The sequence below is a fragment of the Mustelus asterias genome, chromosome 3 (assembly GCF_964213995.1).
Source record: "Mustelus asterias chromosome 3, sMusAst1.hap1.1, whole genome shotgun sequence".
NCBI classification, from domain to species: Eukaryota; Metazoa; Chordata; class Chondrichthyes; order Carcharhiniformes; family Triakidae; genus Mustelus; species Mustelus asterias.
In genome coordinates, this window is record NC_135803.1 from 28314684 (window position 1) to 28339226 (window position 24543).

A 24543-nucleotide genomic window follows, 5' to 3' on the forward strand; every position below is an offset into this window, starting at 1 on the left:
GCATAGATCCCTGAAAGTTGGCACCCAGGTTGATAGGGTTGTTAAGAAGGCGTACGGTGTGTTAGCTTTTATTGGTAGAGGGATTGAGTTTCGGAGCCAGGAGGTCATGCTGCAACTGTCCAAAACTCTGGTGCGGCCGCATTTGGAGTATTGCGTACAGTTCTGGTCGCCGTATTATAGAAAAGATGTGGAAGTGTTAGAAAGGGTGCAGAGGAGATTTACCAGGATGTTGCCTGGTATGGTGGGAAAATCGTATGAGGAAAGGCTGAGGGGCTTGAGGTTGTTTTCGTTAGAGAGAAGAAGGTTAAGAGGTGACTTAATAGAGGCATACAAGATGATCAGAGGATTAGATAGGGTGGATAGTGAGACCCTTTTTCCTCGGATGGTGTTGGCTAGCACGAGGGGACATAGCTTTAAATTGAGGGGTGAGAGATATAGGACAGATGTTAGAGGTAGGTTCTTTACTCAGAGAGTAGTAAGGGCATGGAATGCCCTGCCTGCAGCAGTGGTGGACTCGTCAACGTTGAGAGCGTTCAAGTGGTTATTGGATAAACATATGGATGATATTGGAATAGTGTAGATTAGAGGGGCTTTAGATTGGTACCACTGGTCGGCGCAACATCGAGGGCCGAAGGGCCTGTACTGCGCTGTTATGTTCTATGTTCAGTTGCATCCTTTCTTGTATTAGACCAAAACTGCACACGGCATTCGAAATGTGGTCTCAGCAATGCCCTGTATAACTGAAGCATAACACCCTTACTATGATGTTTAATTCCTCTCATACTAAAGGATAACATTCCATTAGCCTTCTTGATTATGTGCTGTTCCTGCACATTGACTTTTTGTGACTCGTGTGCTAGAACGCCTCAATCCCTCTGCAACTCTGACTTCTGCAGGTGTTCTCCATTTAAGTCATACTCTTAAGTAAAGTTCATTTTCCTACATTATACTCCATCTGCCAGAGCTTTGCCCACTCAACCTATCTATATCCATTTGCAAACCTTTTATGTCTTCACAACATCAGCCATGATCGAATGGGGGAGCAGACTCGATGGACCAAACGGCCTAGTTTTGCTCCTGTATCTTCAGAACTTATGAACACACTTTCTCACTATCTTTGTGTCATCTGCAAATTTAGCTACCATGCCTTCACTCTCCTCTGCCGCCATCTAAGTCATTAAAGTAAATTGTAAAATGTTGAGGCCCCAGCGCAGGCACCTGAGGAACTCCGCTCATAACATCCCACCAATCAGATAAAGACCCGTTTATGTTTTCCACCAGCTAACTTTGTACCCATGCTAATATATTACAACACCATGGACTTTTACCTTCCACAATAAGCTTTTGATAAGACACCTTATGAAATGTCTTCTGGAAATCCCAAGTACAGTACCTCTGCCAGCTCCCCTTTATCCACAGTACGTTACTCCTTCAAGAACTCTAATAAATTGGAACGTGATTTTCCTTTCACAAAACCATGCTAACTCTTCCTGATTATCTTAAGTTTTTCTTTGTGCCCAGCTATCACCTCTTTCGTTACTGGTTCTAACATCTGCCCCATGACAGCCATCAAGCTAGGGCAGCACGGTGGCACAGTGGTTAGCACTGCTGCCTCACAGCGCCAGGGACCTGGGTTCAATTCCAGCCATGGGTGACTGTCTGTGGGGAGTTTGCATGTACTTCCCTTGTCTGCATGGATTTCCTCCGGGTGCTCCAGTTTCCTCCCACAGTCCAAAGATGTGCGGGTTAGGTTGATTGGCTAAGTGTCAGAAGAATTAGCAGGGTAAATGCATGGGGTTATGGGGATAGGGCCTGGGTGGGATTATTGTCGGTGCAGGCTTGATGGGCCAAATGGCCTCCTTCTGCACTGTAGGGATACTGGGATTCTATGATTCCGGCAGTGCAAGTAGTAGTAGCAATCAGTTCACATAAAGTGGAGATATGAGTATTGCATTATATATTATTATGCAGCGATATACTTTTTGATACTAGATAGAAGATGCATCATGGAAACAGTCCATTCAGCCCAGCCAATCTGTACTTTCCTTTAATCTTCATGAATTGCATTTATCCACCATATTCTCTCCAAATCTCTGTCTTTGCCCAACTTCCAATCTACTCTTGAATGTTTCTATCTTGGCCATTGACTCAAAATGAATTCTGCAGCCCCCTGACTTTGAGAGTGAATAACTTCCTTCTGTTCTCAATTCAGACTCCCTTACATTTGAAATTCATCAGGTTCTCCTGTTAATTTCATAGAATTCATAGAATTCATAGAAACCCTACAGTGCAGAAGGAGGCCATTCGGCCCATCGAGTCTGCACCGACCACAATCCCACCCAGGCTCTACCCCCACATATTTACCCGCTAATCCCTCTAACCTACGCATCCCAGGACTCTAAGGGGCAATTTTTAACCTGGCCAATCAACCTAACCCGCACATCTTTGGACTGCAACATCACTGCGGCAGTTTCAGAAGTATTGTGATTTCTAGAAGTACATCTCACTAGCATCATCCCACTGTCACCAATGACAGAGGAAATGTAATGTAATTGTTAAATGTATTATTGTTTTCACAAGACCACCTGTAGGCACTGAAGTGTCCATCTGATTACACAAATGCTTAATGTGGGAAATGGTATGTCATGTTGGCACAGTAGAGACACTTTTACTACACTTGTTTGAATTGAATGAGGGGACATTGATGTAAATTTGAATGAGGGGGACACTGGGCAGTTCTCAGTGGCTTGTATGTTTCCAGGTGTTTAGTGGAAAACGTCCTGAATCTGAATTCCAACCTCAGCCAGGAGCAACATTTCGCAAACTACCAACTCCTCCACCACCACCGCCTGAAGGCAACCAGACACTGACATGTCTGATCACTGAGAAAGATCTAACACTTCACGAGAAACTAGGTGATGGGTCCTTTGGAGTTGTGAGGCGGGGCGAATGGCAGGCACCTTCTGGAAATATAGTAAGTACGGGTTCACAGGGTGATGACACTTGAAAGTTAGATTAAAATTTAAAACAAAGCCCACTGATTGTGTGGTTGTATCACTGTTGAGACAAATCTTCCTATTCTTTTATTAAATGACCAAGATGTCTCTATATATTGTCATGCCTATGCAATCTGAATTTCCTCTGTGTCCACTTGCATGCTTATTCTGCTGTCCCATCTGAGCATGTTACTTTTATCTCATTTTTTCCCTCTTTTTATCCTTTACATCCTTCTCTCCTATCTCCTCCTCCTGTTACCCAGTCATGGCACCTTTCATTTCCATTTACAACTTTACTGTAAAGAATTGCAATGGCATTGCAACTTTGTTGGAAGCATGACTATTGAATGACCATGTCATGTCCCTTACTGAAGCTTCGCAACCTTGTTTGCTTTCTACCAACTGCCCGTCCAAACTGCCGCAGTGATGTTGCAGCCTATTCATCAAATTCCAAATTTACTAGCATGATACCTGAATTGAGATGGTGTACATGTCAGGAAGGAATGAACATGTTGGGGAAAGAGGAGACTATCGGGTGACCTGATAGTGGTCTTAATGAGAGAGTTTCAAAGGGTAGGTAAGGAGAAGATATCCAAATATAACTATATGGATATAGTTATAAAACTATAAAACTTGTTGGACATAATCACTGATAAATCTAATGGTGAACTTTGGAGAAACTTCTTTACTGGAACTTGCTACCACAAGGAATATTTGAGGCATGAAGCATGGGCGAATTTAAAGGAAAGCATGATAAACACAAGGGAGAAAGGAAAAGGAGATGTTTGATGAAGTTAGATAGAGTGGGAGGTGGCTGATATGAATCATAAATGTCAGCAGGCACCAGTTAGCCTAATGGATTGAAGTGGGTGAATAGCATTGTTAATCTGCTTTAGGAATGTTATAAACACTGAGTTGTAATATAGAACTGAATGCCTTTGCCTTTAGTGTTGGTATTCTGTTATCCCAGAAGATTTTCTGCAGGAACAACATTCATATTAATACTAGTAATTGCTGACTGCTTCAAGACAGAAAGCAGAGAGTGGGAATAAAGTGTAGTTATTCAGCATGGCAGAAGGTGGGGAGTGATGTTCTACAAAGCTCACTTCCTCAGTGCCATAGAACCATAGAAACCCTACAGTGCAGAAAGAGGCCATTCGGCCCATCGAGTCTGCACCGACAACAATCCCACCCAGGTCCTATCCCCGTATCCCTACGGGGTGGTGGTGGGGGCAGGGCCATTAAATATTTTTAAGGCAGAGGTGGATAGCTTCTTGTTAGGCAAGGGAATCGGAGATTATTGGGGGTAAGAATGATAAGAATGTAGAATTAGAAACACAAACAGATCAGCCATGATCTTATTGAATGGCAGAGCAGGTTCGAGAGGCTGAATGTCCTACTTCTAGTTCGTATGCATATTGTAGATGCTTTGAAGGGGAAACTGGACAAGCATATGAGCAAGAATGAATACATTAGTCGATTTAGATGAGAAAATCTGTGAGGAGGCTCGAGTGGAGCAGAACACCTGCGTGCACTGATTAGGTGGAATGGCCTGTTTGTGTCGAAATTTCTATATAATCCTACATAATAGGGGCTGTAGGCATATCTGGATTGCAGTTCACAAAGGTAAATGAAACTTGAAGTTAACTCTTAACTTACATTTTACCAGATGAATGTGGCTGTGAAGTGCTTGAAAACCGATGTATTAAACCAACCTGATGCGCTGGATGATTTTATACGAGAAGTCAATGCCATGCATTCTCTCGACCATCTCAACCTTATCCGTTTGTATGGTGTCGTACTGACCCACCCCATGAAAATGGTGAGCAGAATTTCAGAGAAGTTACAGAAAAACAGCATGAATTGTTTTGTCCCCGTTTCTGCCTCTCATCCTCTTCGCTCCAGGATTTTATAAAGCTGTTGCTGAAAGTGTTGGGTGCTGCTGCTGCTGGAAAATGCTTGTAGTTGCCCATTGACAGCATCAGTCCGAGATTTGTAACAGCACAAAGCAGCTGCAGTTTGTGCTCTCACTTCTGAATCTTAACTGCAAATTCAGCAGTATGATGTTTCCATTTCCAACATTTATGGTCTTTCTGTGTGAAGCTGCCAAATACCTGTTGCATTTAATTTGAAGCAGTTTTGGATTCATGCCCATTGAAAACTGAATGGGCCTGGCCAAATTTTTTCATCTGATAGTCAGTATAAGATGGGAATGTTGATCCTCACTGTTAGGAATAGAATAAAATGCATGGTACATAGGTCACAAGGTTCTACCAGGCAGCTTCTCTCTCATTCCCAAGCACTCCGGTTCTCTTTCAGAATGAAAAAACTGCAGTAACTTTCATCCAGTCTGAATTTAAGCTAGATTTCTAAGTGAAATGGCACCGCATCACCCATCTCCCTTCTGAGCATCCTAGTTAAGTGGAACATTGGCAGAGCTCTATCACTTGCTTTTTATTACTATTTTCAGACTCCTTTAACAATATTCATTTGCTTTTTTCAGGTTACTGAACTGGCTCCACTTGGTTCTTTACTGGATCGTTTGCGAAAAAACCAAGGTTACTTTCTCATCTCAACGTTGTGCCAGTATGCAATACAGATTGCAAATGGCATGGCTTACCTTGAGTCCAAGCGCTTCATTCACCGGGACCTGGCGGCCAGGAATATCTTGCTGGCCTCGAATGAGTTAGTGAAAATTGGAGATTTTGGACTCATGAGAGCTCTTCCACAGAATGATGACCACTACGTCATGCAGGAACATCGCAAAGTCCCCTTTGCCTGGTACGTGTGGGAGGTTACTTGCATTGAAATTATATCACCCATGTAGAACTGCACAGTTCAGAAACATTCAGAAAAGTGTCGTTCTTCCACAAATCATGGAAGAACTTGTATTAAACATCAGCAGCTTTGTTGAATCTAGTTGAAGAAAGACATTTCCCATTATGATAAAATTGATAGTAACTTGTGGAACTTGTTTTAATTTACCACTTTTTAATTAAATTGTTGACCTTGTTATTTGTGGTAACTTGAGCCAGCCAGAAATATTTAACCTGCCCTGAGATGCTGTTGGTGTGATGGTTCCGTGGACTTTTCTACTGACCTGAGTGGGCAGGTTTGTTCCAATGGGCTGGTGTGCAGCCTCCTTGGGCCCCCCTGGATATCTGTCACTTGCTTTAATGCCAAGCTCTTAGGCCTGGGCCTGAGTAGCTTCTACTTGTCAGACAGGGTGATCTCAGAGTGACAGTGTGACAAGCAGGCTGAATGCACGCTATGTTGCAAGCACAGGGCTGCCTCCTCGGTCTCAGCCACCTCTTGGTGGCCCAGCCTGGGTTTAGCTGCAAAGGACTGTCCAGCACCAGATTGAGTGGAAGTAGCCTCTGGGCCAAGGAACTGGAGCTCCAGAAGAAGCATTTAGTTATATCATATGTTTTCTTATAGGAGTAAAGCACTATGAATTATCACTTCCTTTTAAGCGAAATCAACAGTATATTTTTTTATGTAGCCCCTTTAAAATAATAAAATGTCACAAGACTCTTGACAGCAGCATTGTGAAACAAAATTTTGCATCAAACCACAGGAGATATTTGGGCAGATGACCAAAAGTTTGGTCTAAGCAGTTGGATAAGGAGCTCTTTAGGCAGAAAGTACAGAGGTGGGGAAACTTAAAGAATTCCGAAGCTTAGTGCATTGGCAACTGAAGGCATCCCTACAGTGGTGGAGTTATTGATGCTTGGGATGCACATGAGGATAGAATTAGAGCAGTGGCTATCCTCAAGCTTAGAGTGTAGAACATGGAAGGATAACCAGGAATACTTTCAAATAGTCAAGTGTAGAGGTAACAAATGTGTGGATAAGGGTTTCAGCAGCAGATGAGTTGAGGCAGTGGAGGGGTCAAACAATGTTACGGAGGTGGAAATAGGTGGTTTCCATGATGTTTTGGATATGTGATTAGCAGTTCATCTTGGGATCAGATTTGACATTAATGTTGCAAACAGTCCAGTTCAGCCTCAGACAGTTGCCTGTGAGAGGGATGGAATCATTGGCTAGAGAACAGTTTGTAGTGGCAACCAAAGGCACAAAGGCCTTCTCAATATTTAATTGGAGCAAATTTCTGCTCATCCAGCATGAGACGTCAGAGAAACAGCCTGATAATTTGCCAACAGTGGAGGAATTAGTGGAGGTAGTCGTGAGGTAGAGCTGAGTTATCAGCGTACATATGGAAACTGATGTTGTAATTCTGGATTATATCGCCAAGGGCAATACGTAGATGAGAAATAGGAGAGGTTGCAGATAGATCTTTGGGGGACACCAGAGGTAATGGTGTAGGTGAGGGGAGCAAAGCCATTGCAAGTGATTCCTCTGGCTATGATTAGATACATGAGAATTGAAGCAAGCAAGTGCAGCCCACCCAATTGGACAGCAGTGGAGAGGCATTGGAGTAGGTTGTTGTGATCAACTGTATTAAAGGCTATAAGACCATTTGAGAAGGATGAGTAGAAATAGTTAACTTTGTCACAGTCACTTAGGATGTCATTTTGGACTCTGACGAGAGCTGTTTTCATTACAGTGGCCAGAGCATAAAGCTGATTAGAGGGATTCAGACCTGCAAAATTGAAGTAGAGGGTGGGAATACCTGGAGGGAAAGAACTGTTACCAATAGCTGTTAGCATGGGAGCAAGGGATTTTGGTACACATTGGGTCTTGGGAGCAAGAGGTGGGTCTCATGAGCCAGGTGACCTCAGAGAAGGCATGAGGGAAGAAAGAAGGGAAACTAGAGAATTATATGAGTTCAGGGTTAGGGTATGGGGAACCTTAGAGGAGGTTTAACCTGCTATGTTGGGAAAAGGGTAGAAGTGGCAAAGACATCTAATCAGATGATATCAGTATCCACTTTTTGTTTTCGAGATATCATAGAATCATAAAATCCCTACTGCAGAAGGAGGCCATTCGGCCCATCAAGTCTGCACTGACAATCCCACCCAGGCCCTATCCCCGTAACCCCACATATTTACCCTGCTAATCCCTCTAACCTATGCATCCCGGGACACTAAGGGGCAATTTAGCATGGCCAATGCATCTAACCCGCACATCTTTAGACTGTGGGAGGAAACTGGAGCACCTGGAGGAAACCCACGCAGACATGGGGAGAATGTGCAAACTCCACACAGACAGTGACCCAAGCTGGGAATCGAACCCGGGCCCCTGGCGCTGTGAGGCAACAGTGTAACCACTGTGCCAAGAGAAAACTCCATGGGCCACGACCCTGGAAGATCATGGCCAGAATTTTCTGGCGGTTCACACCCTGCCGCTGCTGCAAGCGAGGATGGACAATCTGGCATTCAACCAAATCTCCATTCACTGCAGCAGGACCAGAGAATCCCACTGGTGTGAACAGCCGGAAAATTCTAGCCCATATGTATGCCATCACCCGATAGCATTGAATCAGAGTTTGGGGATAAGTGGGGGGCATTCCCGTGGAGCTGAGGCAATTCAGATGATCTTGTTCAAATGCTTGCCCGGTGATGCTGAAATACCCGTTAACTATCTGAAAGTACCCGGCAGTGCATGACTGTGGAAATTATTCCCCTGCTTTTTTTTTGTTTCTGTAATACTGTGCTGGATCTCTGCCTTTAGGTGATGCCATTGCACTTTGTAAAGTGATCAGGAAACAACTTACAGCGAGTAAAAAACATTTGTTGGTGTTCAGGTTCTTTGTAGTAGTCATATTTATTTGGGTCACCTTGCGATTTTATGTTTTAATTAGTTTCCTTAGTTATGGTACTCAACCAAGAATAGTGAGCTGCAGAGCTATTCCATTTCAAGAATTTTCATATCACGCCTTGATTTTATCGCTGGCAGCCATAACTCACCGTTTGCTCTATGATCCAACTTGGTTTTAGTTCTATTGACTCTAAACCAAAAATGCATCTCAGTTGTATGTTTGCAAACCTGTTCTTTTACTGAGATCAAATGTCTCTGGTCTATTTGTTTGGTAGGTGTGCCCCTGAAAGTCTGAAGACTCGAACATTCTCACATGCCAGTGATACCTGGATGTTTGGTGTCACTCTGTGGGAGATGTACACCTACGGTCAGGAACCTTGGATAGGTCTCAATGGAAGTCAGGTAGTGGACTCAAACTGTGTGTGCATATGGAGTTCTGACTGTCCGTGTATGTTTCACCATGCAAATGTCTATCTGTGACTCAGATGTCTGCACTTATATGCCTCTGTATGTCTAATTTTATCTGTCTTATTAAATATTTTTAAGGTTTGTCTATGCATGTGTAAGTATGTCTCCTGATATTTGGACAGAAGAGCTCGCATGTGTTTCACTATATTTACTTTAGCCTTTAGTTGTCTGCCTTGAGTATATTTGTGTGCAGGTGTTTTTATTAATGTGGTTCAGAGTATATCTGAGCTTGTGCGTGTAGAAATACATGCACCTTTGTTTCAATGTGCATGATAATACAGATGACATTAATTTTGCAGAAGTAGTTATTTTACTCTTTGATCAACTAACTTAATAATTGGTAATCCGTGTTTGTGTATCTGCAAATACATGTGCGTATTCATAGCTGTGTTAATGGGGCTATGATGATTTATTTTTTCACCTGGCCCCCTATTTTAACAGGTTAATATTTTTCTACTTTGCAGATCTTGCACAAGATTGACAAGGAGGGTGAGAGGTTGCAAAGGCCCGAAGACTGTCCTCAGGATATTTACAATGTGCTGTTGCAGTGCTGGGCGCACAAGCCTGAGGATCGACCCACATTTGTGGCACTCCGAGATTTTCTGATTGAGGTGAGTTAACATAAAACATCAACAACTTGCATTTATATAGCACCTTTAATGTAATAAAATTTCCCGAGGTGCATTACAGGAATAGTATAGAAACAAAATTTACAAAGAGTCACAGAAAGAGATAATAGGCCAGAAGACCAAAAGCTTTGTCAAAGTAGGTAGATCTTAGCGAAGGAAAGTGAGTCAGAAAAGTAGAGAAGTGAAGAGACAGAATTCCAGAGTTTAGGGCTTTGGACTGAAGGTCTGGCTACCAATGGTGTAGTGATTAAAATTGGGAATGCTCAAGAGCAGAATTGGAGGAGTGGAGAGATCTGGTCGGTAGCAAGATCATGATGGGATTTGAAAACAAGGATAAAAATTTTAAAATCAAGATGTTGTTTGACCAGAGACAATACAGATCAGGGGCACAGAGGAAATGGGTGAGTGGCAATGTTTCCTCCAACGTGCGCAAGTGCACTGCAAGCCCAAAGATATTGTTCAAACTTTCAAGGTTCAGATGGCTCGATTGAGGGTTACAAGTTAGCAAGGAATGAGCTGAAAAAGGGGCTTAGGAGAGCTAGAAGGGGACATGAGAAGTCCTTGGCGGGTCGGATCAAGGAAAACCCCAAGGCTTTTTACTCTTATATGAGGAATAAAAGAATGACCAGGGTGAGGTTAGGGCCGGTCAAGGACAGTAGTGGGAACTTGTGTATGGAGTCAGTAGAGATAGGCGAGGTGATGAATGAATACTTTTCTTCAGTGTTCACCAAGGAGAGGGGCCATGTTTTTGAGGAAGAGAAGGTGTTACAGGCTAATAGGCTGGAGGAAATAGATGTTCGGAGGGAGGATGTCCTGGCAGTTTTGAATAAACTAAATGTTGATAAGTCCCCTGGGCCTGATGAAATATATCCTAGGATTCTTTGGGAGGCAAGGGATGAGATTGCAGAGCCTTTGGCTTTGATCTTTGGGTCCTCACTGTCCACGGGGATGGTGCCAGAGGACTGGAGAATGGCGATTGTTGTTCCTCTGTTTAAGAAAGGGAATAGAAATGACCCTGGTAATTATAGACCAGTTAGTCTTACTTCGGTGGTTGGTAAATTGGTGGAAAAGGTCCTTAGGGATGGGATTTAAGACCATTTAGAAAGATGCGGATTAATCCGGGATAGTCAGCACGGATTCGTGAAGGGCAAGTCGTGCATCACAAATTTGATTGAATTTTTTGAGGAGGTAACTAAGTGTGTTGATGAAGGTAGGGCAGTTGATGTCATATACATGGATTTTAGTAAGGCGTTTGATAAGGTCCCCCATGGTCGGCTTATGATGAAAGTAAGGAGGTGTGGGATAGAGGGAAAGTTGGCCGATTGGATAGGTAACTGGCTATCTGATCGAAGACAGAGGGTGGTGGTGGATGGAAAATTTTTGGATTGGAGGCAGGTTGCTAGCGGAGTGCCACAGGGATCAGTGCTTGGTCCTCTGCTCTTTGTGATTTTTATTAATGACTTAGAGGAGGGGGCTGAAGGGTGGATCAGTAAATTTGCCGATGACACCAAGATTGGTGGAGTAGTGGATGAGGTGGAGGGCTGTTGTAGGCTGCAAAGAGACATAGATAGGATGCAAAGCTGGGCTGAAAAATGGCAAATGGAGTTTAACCCTGATAAATGTGAGGTGATTCATTTTGGTAGGACTAATTTAAACGTGGATTACAGGGTCAAAGGTAGGGTTCTGAAGACTGTGGAGGAACAGAGAGATCTTGGGGTCCATATCCACAGATCTCTAAAGGTTCCCACTCAAGTGGATAGAGCTGTGAAGAAGGGCTATAGTGTGTTAGCTTTTATTAACAGGGGGTTGGAGTTTAAGAGCCATGGGGTTATGCTGCAACTGTACAGGACCTTGGTGAGACCACATGGAATATTGTGTGCAGTTCTGGTCACCTCACTATAAGAAGGATGTGGAAGCGCTGGAAAGAGTGCAGAGGAGATTTACCAGGATGCTGCCTGGTTTGGAGGGTAGGTCTTATGAGGAAAGGTTGAGGGAGCTAGGGCTGTTCTCTCTGGAGTGGAGGAGGCTGAGGGGAGACTTAATAGAGGTTTATAAAATGATGAAGGGGATAGATAGAGTGAACGTTCAAAGACTATTTCCTCGGGTGGATGGAGCTATTACAAGGGGGCATAACTATAGGGTTCATGGTGGGAGATATAGGAAGGATATCAGAGGTAGGTTCTTTACGCAGAGAGTGGTTGGGGTGTGGAATGGACTGCCTGCAGTGGTAGTGGAGTCAGACACTTTAGGAACATTTAAGCGGTTATTGGATAGGCACATGGAGCACACCAGGGTGATAGGGAGTGGGATAGCTTGATCTTGGTTTCAGATAAAGCTTGGCACAACATCGTGGGCCGAAGGGCCTGTTCTGTGCTGTACTGTTCTATGTTCTTCAAGTTAAGATGCTGTGAATGCAGAGCCAGAGTATAAGATATAAAATTGAGATGCACAGGCCATGCATAACCCTTAAAAATTAGAGAGATCATTGGTGAGTGGGAGATAGGATATATAGTTGCAAGATAGGATATGGCAACAGTTTGCAGATGGTAGAACATGGGAAGTTGGTAAGAGTGCATTGGAATAGTTAAGTACAAAGGTAACAAAGGCATGGATGAAGACTTCAGCAGCAGATAAGCTAAGGCAAGGGTGGAGGCACAGAAGTGGAAATAGGCAGACTTAGTGATGGTATGTATATATAGTAGGAAACTTATCTCGGGGTTTAATATGACACCAAGATTATGAACAGTCTGATCCAGTCTTGGATAGATGCTACAAAGAAGGATGGTATTGGTGACAGGGGAACTTGTGACAGAGACCAAAGATAATGTATTCTCAATATTTAAGTTAAGGAAATTTCTGCTCATCAATACTGAATGTCAAACAATGAGTCTGACAATTTAGAGATGGGGCTTGGGTGTCAAGAGAGGTGAAAGGTTGATCTGGATAATTCTCAGGCTACACATGGAAACTATAAAGTTTATTTATTAGTGTCACAGGTAGGCTTACATTAACACTGCAATGAAGTTATTATGAAAATCCCCTAGTCGCCACACTTCAGCGCTTGTTCAGGTACACTGAAGGAGAATTTAGCATGGCCAATACACCTAACCAGCACGTCTTTTGGACTGAGGGGGGAATCCGGAGCATCCAGAGGAAACCCACGCAGGCAGTGATCCAAGCCAGGAATCGAACCCAGGTCCCTGGTTCCGTGAGGCAGCAGTTCTAATCACTGTGCCACCATGCTGCCCCAAGGATTGTTGCTAAGGGACAGCATGTAGATGAGAAAAAATAGGTGGCCAAGGATGAACATTTGCGAATTATCAGAGATAATGTTGCGGGAGCAGGAAGAGGACCCATTGCACTTGGCCCTTTGGCTTCAATGGATAGCTAAATATGAAACCGGACAGGTGTATTCGAACCGAGCTGGACAACAGTGGAAAGATGTTGGAGCAGAATCTCTTAGTCAGCCATGTCAAAGGCTGCATACAGAGCAAGGAGGAATAGTTTACCTCTGTCACAATGATGAAAAGAATCACTTGATAATACACTAAAGTAGTCTAAACAGATGTGGTGATGAATGGCTATCCGGTTGTACATCAAAGATGTTCAAGTCTGCATCCCTTGAACTAAGAGATGAGGGGGATACTAGGGAATAATTGGTCTGAGGAAGAATAGGGACAAGAACAACAAATATAGCAGAGAATGTGAGACTTAGCAAATCAGTGACTGTTGGATGTCATGATGAATGTGAGGCCAAAGGCTAGATATTTGGGAATTTGAAAGTGCAGTTGTGATTTGAGGATTTTGTTTTACAAGAATGGATACAGAAACAAATAGATTTGGGAGGAGCTAGGGGAACACTAGTAGTGAGAAATACAGGAAATGGGTGGAGATTATCTTTTCAGTGATGGTAAAGATAGTTGTGACATGAGATGACAAGATCAAAGGGGTGGCGGTGTATGTGGGTGGAAGAGTTTATATGGAGGAAGAAATAGGGATAAAAGAGGGCAGTGAATTCAGAAATTAGAACAAGAAGAGTGGAGATGGAGATTAAAGTAACTGAGTTACTCCATGCAGAGGCAGAAGGAGGAAAGCAAAGAAAATATCTGATAAATTGTACGGATGATCCAGGACAAGGATTTTTGAATGAGAGATGCGAAGGATGGAATAGGATGAGATACTCAAAGGAAGAGAAGTTCTCTGAAGCATACAGCAACAGATTAAGTTGCGATTTGGAAATGAAGGTTGGGAACAGACACTTTATTAAGAAGAGAGGCATCATCAGCCCGCAGCCATGTTTCTGTTAAGGCCTTAATATCACTGTGATCATCCACAGTGAGGTCATGGAAGATGGGTTTTATGAGCAATTGACCATACATTCTGGAGAGCAATACCCAGGGGCCACTGATGGCAGGTCTACATGATCAGAGTTATAGAACATAGAACAGTACAGCACAGAACAGGCCCTTTGGCCCACGATGTTGTGCCGATGTTGGGAGTAAAGAGAGGGACAGGAAGGAGGTTTGCAAGATTAGCCCCTAGCAGGTGCGTGGGTTGTGAAGAGTGGGAAGAGAATAGATGAAACAATTAAGGTTGCTGCTCGTTAGGCATTAATGAGTATCTTGATGGACATTTCAGAAAAGGATAGAGGAAACTATAGGATAATTTAAGAGGGAGTGAAGCCCGGGAACCTGACATGAGAGTAGGAAAGACAATGAGTACTGAAGAATTTACTTGAATTTTGCTGAAGAGTACATGAAACCTTTAGGAAATAGAACATAGAACATAGAAAGCCACAGCACAAACAGGCCCTTCGGCCCACAAGTTGCGCCGATCACATCCCCACCTCTAGGCCTATCTATAGCCCTCAATCCCATTAAATCCCATGTACTCATCCAGAAGTCTCTTAAAAGACCCCAACGAGTTTGCCTCCACCACCACCGACGTCAGCCAATTCCACTCACCCACCACCCTCTGAGTGAAAAACGTACCCCTGACATCTCCTCTGTACCTACCCCCCAGCACCTTAAACCTGTGTCCTCTCGTAGCAACCATTTCAGCCCTTGGAAATAGCCTCTGAGAGTCTACCCTATCCAGACCTCTCAACATCTTGTAAACCTCTATCAGGTCACCTCTCATCCTTCGTCTCTCCAGGGAGAAGAGACCAAGCTCCCTCAACCTATCCTCATAAGGCATGCCCCCCAATCCAGGCAACATCCTTGTAAATCTCCTCTGCACCCTTTCAATGGCTTCAACATCTTTCCTGTAATGAGGTGACCAGAACTGCGCGCAGTACTCCAAGTGGGGTCTAACCAGGGTCCTATAAAGCTGCAGCATTATCTCCCGACTCCTAAACTCAATCCCTCGATTAATGAAGGCCAGTACGCCGTACGCCTTCTTGACCGCATCCTCCACCTGCGAGGCCGATTTAAGAGTCCTATGGACCCGGACCCCAAGGTCCTTCTGATCCTCTACACTGCTAAGAATGGTACCCTTCATATTATACTGCTGCTTCATCCCATTGGATCTGCCAAAATGGATCACCACACACTTATCCGGATTGAAGTCCATCTGCCACTTCTCCGCCCAGTCTTGCATTCTATCTATGTCTCGCTGCAACTTCTGACATCCCTCCAAACTATCCACAACACCACCTACCTTGGTGTCGTCAGCAAACTTACCAACCCATCCCTCCACTTCCTCATCCAGGTCATTTATGAAAATGACAAACAGCAAGGGTCCCAGAACAGATCCCTGGGGCACTCCACTGGTCACTGACCTCCATGCAGAGAAAGACCCCTCCACAGCCACTCTCTGCCTTCTGCAGGCAAGCCAGTTCTGGATCCACAAGGCAACAGCCCCTTGGATCCCATGCCCTCCCACTTTCTCAAGAAGTCTTGCATGGGGGACCTTATCGAACGCCTTGCTGAAGTCCATATAGACCACATCCACCGCTCTTCCTTCGTCAATGTGTTTGGTCACATTTTCAAAGAACTCAACCAGTGATCATAATCTGCAGGAATTTTACATTAAGTTTGAAGCTAGGGTCTTAAATCTGTTCCTATAAAGTGGGGTTTATGAGGGTGGATTACCTGAGGGTGGAGGAGTGAGAGCGGGACTGATAAACAGAAAAGGAAAGAATGGAGGGAAAAGGAAAGCAATAGAAGTGGTGGGCTCAAGTCCAGTGTGGCAGTTAAAATGCACAAGCAGACACGGAAAAATTAAGCTGTGTTGGTGGCGAGACCTAGATAGCTAAGCTTTGAAATACATGGGTGGATAAAAACTAGATTTAAAGTCGAAATTGATGCAGTGAAACTGGTGTTGAATTGGAGACTGGCAGGTGAGTGAAAATAGGAAATTCAATGTGTGGAACAATAAGACATGGTTTTAAGAAAAAAAGTATTTTCCAAATTGGCATTAAAATAGTTATTGCTGGGGCTGAGTGTTCCATTGGTGCCTGTGGATGGGTCCCATAGAAATCACTGCAGATATATCTGACTGTGAAAATAACAAGGCACTATATTGTACAATTGTCAAAATTATTGATCAAAGTCATTGTTCAAACCACCAGTTCAGTTTTGAAAGACAGTAGCCAGCGATGGCAAATAATTTCTTTAACGATAATCTCAGATATTTAAGTTCAATGAAAAGAATAAAAACAGTTTTTTGAAATGAATCAGATCTTTGGGGTATATTGACATCAATTATGTCAATTTTGGTTACTGCACTGGGAGAGGTGATTAATAGACAGTGACTTTTAAATCTGAATGATCAGCTGCCTCAACAATTTGGTCCAACAAGTCGAATTAGTAGTAATTATCCCACTGGACAGCCCTCTCCCCAGCAGTGAGAGGTGTGAGATGTCAAAGCTACTTCTAAACAGCTGAAAAGATGCAGGATACAGTGTTACTGCAATGATAGCGAAGGAGCATCTATTAAGATTCTTACTATAGATACCATATCCACAGGGCAACCTTACGCTGAAGCACTCGGCCTGCAGTGAATTGAAAAATTGTAAATCTGTTTCAACGTCTTGGGAGTTAAAATACGGACAAGGTGCAGACATGCCACAGCTACGACAGATGAAAAACAGTAATTAAACTTTACCTGTGTCAAGAAAAGGCTGAAAGTTCAATTAAAATAGGTTAACTCTCTAAATATAGGATTAAACTTCAGAAAATTTTATAGGCGGAAATGAACAGCTCCAGTCCACCAAAACATGAAACTGCTGAGAGGTTGCAGGCTGCTAGAGTGCTGCATAGAGGCTATGAGCCAACAGAATACAGTCAAAATCTAGATTGCGGATGCCCAGAATCTATGCATAACTTTCAAGCTAAAATACAGAATTTTCTACATAGCTCTGCTCTCTCCTTCCTGCTGAGAAATGAACACAATTCCAGGTTTCTATTTGGAGTTTTGGACTGGTTTGGGTGTCCCTGTTTTTGAGGATGGAAATTAGTCCTATTTTCCTGGTTCTCAGATTTTGTTTGCTTGAATTATCACACCAGTGGCAAAGTAATACCTTGTCTAAGAGATTGAGTTTTGTGTCTGCAATGCTAAAAGATGTATTTGTGGAACAGGCACAGCCCACAGACATGCGAGCACTGCAAGACTTCAGTGAAGTGGACAAACTGCAGATTCAGATGAATGATGTTATCACAGTCATTGAGGGCAGGTATGTGTGTGTCTGCAAATTGCAGCTGCAACAGTATTTTATTGTCTGTAAAACAATGGCATACTGCTGACCTCATCCAGAATGGCAGAGGATTTCTGCTATTGGCTTTGGTATCCTGGGTTGGGTGTGGAAAAGGTTCTACTGTTTTATTCACTATCCAGGGAGCCTTGTGGGAAGTGCACATGTAGACATTGTGTGAGGACAGGATTGGTTTAATTTGCAATAGCCCTAAAGTTGAATAGCATGCCAACACTTGCTGTCGAAGCTCATACATAACTGATATAAAATTTGGCATGGATCTAATGAGGACATGTGAAATTATCCTGGCAAGGAATTTACACTTTTAGGAAAAGAGGGAAGAAACATGTCTGAGCAAGTGACAGTGGAGAAACTTTTGCGCTAACACAATTACGCACCAGAAAATCAGCAAGATTGTATGTTTTTGCTCCATTTGTAAGGAGCAAGTCCTGCGATTGTTTTCTTTATTTATGGTGACAAAATAGAAAAGCAAAGGGGAGTAATGTTGGAATTATTAACAAATATTTGCACACAGTGTTATTATTGTTTTAAGCAACACATTAACAAGGATGAACGTAACAATTTCTGTCAAAAGCACTCCTTTGGAAACTTAAACTCTGAACTAAGTAGGACAAATATATTCACCAACTAAGTCCCAGGGAGTTAATCTGAAAGTTCATCTTGTGCCTAGACAGGAAATTGGAGGTCACCATTGTATGTTGAACCTCAGTTCCTTACTTGCTGAAAAAACTGCGACAAAGAAAATATCTCTCCGACTTATTTGGCAGTGAATGTAACAGGTCAGCCAAGTTAAATATTTGATCTGTGCTGAGGCAGCTGATCTTGGTCTGCGATGCACTTGACAAAGTGGTGATGAATTTGTTATGAACCCAGACCAGATGACACCCCCAAATGTGTTAGGATCTGATTTGGAAGCAGTAAATGTTATTTTAAGGTGTCGGTGGTAGCCATGATGTGGAGTTGCCGACGTTGGACTAGGGTAGGCACAGCAAATAGTCTCACAACACCAGGTTAAAGTCCAACAGGTTTATTTGGTAGCACGAGCTTTCAGAGTGGCACTCGCCTGATGAAGGAGCAGTGCTCCGAAAGCTCGTGCTACCAAATAAACCTGTTGGACTTTAACCTGGTGTTGTGCGACTACTTACAATGTTATTTTAAAGTAGGTGAAATTTGAGGTCCCAGTTAGAACATAGAACATTACAGCGCAGTACAGGCCCTTCGGCCCTCGATGTTGCGCCGACCAGTGAAACCAATCTAAAGTCCCTCTAATCTACACTATTCCAATATCATCCATATGTTTACCCAATAGCCATTTGAATGCTCTTAATGTTGACGAGTCCACTACTGCTGCAGGCAGGGCATTCCGCGCCCTTACTACTCTCTGAGTAAAGAACCTACCTCCAACATCTGTCCTATTATCTCTCACCCCTAAATTTAAAGCTATGTCCCCTCGTGTTAGCCACCGCCATCCGAGGAAAAGGGCTCTCACTATCCACCCTATCTAATCCTCTGATCATCTTGTATGCCTCTATTAAGTCATCTCTTAACCTTCTCTCTAACGAAAACAACCTCAAGTCCCTCAGCCTTTCCTCATACGATCTTCCCACCATACCAGGCAACATCCTGGTAAATCTCCTCTGCACCCTTTCCATTGCTTCCACATCTTTCCTATAATGCGGCGACCAGAACTGTACGCAATACTCCAAGTGCGGCCGCACCAGAGTTTTGGACAGTTGCAGCATGACCTCATGGCTCCGAAACTCAATCCCTCTACCAATAAAAGCTAACACACTGTATGTCTTCTTAACAACCCTATCAACCTGGGTGCCAACTTTCAGGGATCTATGCACATGGACACCCAGATCCCTCTGTTCATCCACACTACCAAGTATCTTTCCATTAGCCCAGTACTCTGTATTCCTGTTACTCCTTCCAAAGTGAATCACCTCACACTTTTCCGCATTAAACTCCATTTGCCACCTCTCAGCCCAGCTCTGCAGCTTATCTATGTCCCTCTGTAACCTGCCACTTCCCTCCGCACTGTCTACAACTCCACCGACTTTAGTGTCATCCGCAAATTTACTAATCCATCCTTCTACGCCCTCATCCAGGTCATTAATAAAAATGACAAACAGCAGTGGCCCCAAAACAGATCCCTGCGGCACACCACTAGTAACTGAACTCCAGGATGAACATTTCCCATCAACTACCACCCTCTGTTTTCTTACAGCTAGCCAATTCCTGATCCAAACCGCTAAATCACCCTCAATCCCATGTGTCTGTATTTTCTGCAATAGTTTACCTTGGGGAACCTTATCAAACGCATTGCTGAAATCCATATACACCACATCAACCGCTTTACCCTCATCCACCTCTTTCGTCACCTTAAAGAACTCAATAAGGTTTGTGAGGCACGACCTACCCTTCACAAAACCGTGCTGACTATCCCGAATCAAATTATTCCTTTCCAGGTGATTATAAATCCTATCTCTCATAATCCTTTCCAAAACTTTGCCCACAACAGAAGTAGGGCTCACTGGTCTATAATTACCAGGGTTGTCCCTACTCCCCTTCTTGAACAAGTGGACAATATTTGCTATCCTCCAGTCTTCTGGCACTGTTCCTGTAGACAATGACGACACAAAGATCAAAGCCAAAGGCTCTGCAATCTCCTCTCTAGCCTCCCAGAAAATCCTAGGATAGATCCCATCCGGCCCAGGGGACTTATCTATTTTTACCCTTTCCAGAATTGCTCACACCTCCTCCTTATGAACCTCAATCCCGTCCAGTCCAACAGGCTGCATCTCAGTACTCCCCTCGACAACACTGTCCATCTCCTGTGTGAATACCGATGAAAAATATTCATTTAGTGCCTCTCCTATCTTTTCAGACTCCACGCACAACTTCCCACTACTGTCCTTGACTGGCCCTAATCTTACCCTAGTCATTCTTTTACTCCTGACATACCTATAGGAAGCTTTAGGGTTTTCCTTGATCCTACCTGCCTAGACTTCTTATGTCCCCTCCTGGCTCTTCTTAACTCTTTCTTTAGGTCCTTCCTGGCTAACTTGTAACTCTCAAGCGACCTAACTGAGCCTTCACGTCTCATCTTAACATAAGTCTCCTTCTTCCTCTTCACAAGTGATTCAACCTCTTCAGTAAACCACGGTTCCCTCACACGACTGCTTCCTCCCTGCCTGACAGGTACATATTTATTGAGGACGCATAGTAGCTGTTCCTTGAACAAGCTCCACATTACAATTGTGCCCATCCCCTGCAGTTTCCTTCCCCAACCTATGCCACCTAAATCTCGCCTAATCGCATCATAATTTCCTTTCCCCCAGCTATAACTCTTGCCCTTCGGTGTATACCTATCCCTTTCCATTGCTAAGGTAGACGTAATCGAATTGTGGCCACTATCACCAAAGTGCTCACCTACCTCCAAATCTAACACCTGGCCTGGCTCATTACCCAGTACTAAATCCAATGTGGCCTCGCCTCTTGTTGGTCTATCTACATACTGTGTCAGGAAGCCTTCCTGCACACATTGGACAAAAACTGACCCCTCTACAGTACTCGGAACTATCGCTTTTCCAGTCAATATTTGTAAAGTTAAAGTCCCCCATAACAACTACCCTGTTACTTTCGCTCCTATCCAGAATCATCTTTGCAATCCTTTCCTCTACATCTCTGGAACTTTTCGGAGGTCTATAAAAAAACTCCCAACAGGGTGACCACTCTTTTCCTGTTTCTAACCTCAGCCCAAACTACCTCAGTAGACGAGTCCTCATCAAATGTCCTTTCTGCCACCGTAATACTTTCCTTGACTATCAATGCCACACCTCCCCCTCTTTTACTACCTTCCCTGCACTTGCTGAAACATCTAAACCCTGGAACCTGCAACAATCATTCCTGTCCCTGCTCTATCCATGTCTCTGAGATGGCCACAACATCGAAATCCCAGGTACCAACCCATGCTGCAAGCTCACCCACCTTATCCCGGATGCTCCTGGCGTTGAAGTATACACACTTCAAACCACTTTCCTGCCTGTCAGTACACTCCTGCGACCCTGAAACCTCATCCATGACCTCACTACTCTCAACCTCCTGTACACGGGAGCTACAATTCAGGTTCCCACCCCCCTGCTGAATTAGTTTAAACCCTCCCGAAGAGCATTAGCAAATTTCCCTCCCCCCCCCAAGATATTGGTACCCCTCTGGTTCAGGTGCAGACCATCCTGTTTGTAGAGGTCCCACCTACCCCAGAAAGAGCCCCAATTGTCCAGGTATCTGAAACCCTCCCTCCTGCACCATCCCTGTAACCACGTTTTCAACTGCTCTCTCTCCCTATTCCTCTCCTCACTATCACGTGGCACGGGTAACAAACCAGAGATAACAACTCCGTTTGTTCGAGCCCTAAGCTTCCATGTTTGTTCTAGCCCTAAGCTTCCAAAGAGAACAAATTCATGAGATTCCACAATTCTGAACAAATAATTTTTACTATACAAAAGTCAACAAAGCAATCAGGACTCTGTATCTTATTCCAATATACAGATGAGATAAACATGAGTTAACAGACAAACTATTGCTGAACACACCACAAACTGCACATTAAATGGTAGGTCCAACCATGACAGGTCCCATGAATCCCTAAGCAACCTATCCTGATGTCAGTGACCACTGAGTCACAAAAACTCTTTAATGCTCTATCTTTCTCATAAAGGATTTCAGCTCCTTTCTTTTGAGGATCTATCCATTGATTTCCTTCAACAGCAGCTCCATTTCAGAATCCTGACCACACCAGAAAATATAGTCCTCAGCCTCCACACAGAAAACCCATCGAAATAACTCCGAAATACAAATTCCCTCTCGAATCCACCAGGAATACTGTGCATGTTTGGAGTCCAGTAACTTCAGGAGGGAACTGCTAGTGTTTGGAAATCAGAATTGGATAAGATTTGATTCTGCTGTGAAGCCCAAAACAGTTGAATAACCTATCAAGCCACATTTTCCAGACTCAGACATGAAGAAAGGTATATGTGCAGTGGGATTCCGATGCTCATGTAATCTTTACTGCAGTAGGAATTGGGTGATTCAGAAAAAGAAGAAATAAAATTGAGAATGGTGAAAGACGAGTTGCGAGAAGAAAACTTTGATGCCCTTTCTGGATTTCAAATGGGAGCAAGCAAACCATCTATTTGTAATTATGGACTTGGAGCACAGAGCACAATCCCAGAAATTCACAAATGGTTGGACATGGATTGGGGGGAATCACTTGTGATGAAGAAGGATTTTTCTGTAAGCTAATTATATTCTTATAGCTCCATTAGACACCATGCAGCTCTCAATATAGATTGGCACCAACAGTTGGGTTTCTTTTGACGATATGTTTGTTCAGTGAAACTTGGCATCAGTCTCTATCCACCCACTCATGAGTAATTTTCCACTTGTGTGGCTCTGGCATGTTGAAATGGATTCTGGAAGCGGGTTGAGGTGTAGAGTTTCTGAATAGTGTGCTGTTCCTCATGTTCACTGATCCCTGGAAGAGCCTCCAATAACCTTTCGGCGCACTGCCTATCACGGATGTTATTCCGCGTATGTGGCATGTTTGGCCGGTAAATCAGGGCACAAAAATGTGGCTGCAGGACACAATCCACACTTGGAATATTATTGAGATAATGAGGGTAAAAGGCAGTCCGTGGTAACTACAAACAGCAATTGCAATGCCGTGTTTGTGGGGAGGAAGTGTATTTTGCCAGTATATTACTATCTGGAAGAAACATTGATCAGTTCAGTCATGAGTGGTTGAATGTGTGTTTAGCGGATTGATACGCATTAGCTCTACCAAGATCAAGGTGGATTCTACCTCCTGGCTTCCTTTAGGAAGGGTTACAGAAATGCCAGGTATGAAATGAACAAAATGTTGCATATAGTTAGTGCCTTTCTCACTGCACGAAAAAACAAATAAAATATTCATTGTGCAGTGGATTGTATGAAACAGTTTACTGAGGGTGAATATTTAAATTTCACTGACCATTTTTGATTGAAAGTTTCTCTACAGTGGCATTATAAACTAGACTTTATTGATTTGTATTTAGATTTGCTATTAATGACAAAGTCCTGCACAGTGCAAAGTGACGGCAAAGCAAGTGCATTGTAATCAACTTGATTGCAAGCTTGCAGTTTGTCAAACTGATATTTGATTTCTCCATTATATGAAAAATTGAATACTGTCAGCAGAATATCATAACCCTTAAAATTTACATAGGGACTTTGTGCCTTTGACCCCAGTCTCCTCTTCCTTACCACATTGCATGTTACTTTTCTATACTTCAGTCAAGTTGCTAAGACACAGTATGTTCATGGATTTTTTTAGGACTTATGTAACTTGACAATTAACAAGCAGAAGTCATTCCTCTGTGGAATGGAACTGTTGCTTTCAAACTCTGATTTCCCATCTACAAAGTGCTCCATCTACTGACTGGAGGTAGAAAGAAAATTGAAAACTTGTAGAATTGGTTTTGAACTCTGAGCACGTGCAAGGTAGATTAGCATTTTGTTGATATGGGGCCTGCTTAAAACATGCTATCTCTTTCCAAGGAAGACGTCAAACAAAAAAAAAATCAAAGTTCCATTCTAATCAGGCATTCTTAGTCTTGTAAATTGTTATGACAACAATTGTATTTGGATTCACGAGCGTGACAAGAAAAAACACACAAGAAATAGGAGCAGGCATAGACCATATGACCCTTGAGCCTGCTCCGCGATTCAGCATAATCATGGCTGATATTGGGCTTCAACTCCACTTTCCCACCTGCTCCCCATATTCTTTAATTCCCGGAGAGACCAAAACTGTCTATTCCAGTCTTAAATGTAGAGAATTTCAAAGATTCACAACCCTTTGAGTGAAGTCGTTTCTCCACATCTGTACTAACGATCAGCCCCTTATCCTGAGACTTGCTCTTCAATATTTTAGACTCCTTGATCAATGGAAACAATCCGTCAATATCTATCA

At 43.3% G+C, this 24543-nt stretch overlaps 1 protein-coding gene across 10 annotated transcripts in view; it reads left to right on the plus strand.

The window, feature by feature from the left end:
* tnk2b (tyrosine kinase, non-receptor, 2b) overlaps positions 1–24543 on the plus strand; it is a 239002-nt gene that overhangs the window by 178038 nt on the left and 36421 nt on the right. For 9 of the 10 annotated variants that reach the window (XM_078206643.1, XM_078206669.1, XM_078206654.1 and 6 more), the window contains 6 exons: positions 2762–2974; positions 4666–4818; positions 5500–5777; positions 8993–9119; positions 9650–9796; positions 17395–17489. In XM_078206643.1, coding sequence (XP_078062769.1) covers positions 2762–2974; positions 4666–4818; positions 5500–5777; positions 8993–9119; positions 9650–9796; positions 17395–17489 — 1013 coding nt within the window. The remainder of the gene's footprint in view (positions 1–2761; positions 2975–4665; positions 4819–5499; positions 5778–8992; positions 9120–9649; positions 9797–17394; positions 17490–24543) is intronic. The other variant, XM_078206646.1, reaches the window with a different exon arrangement.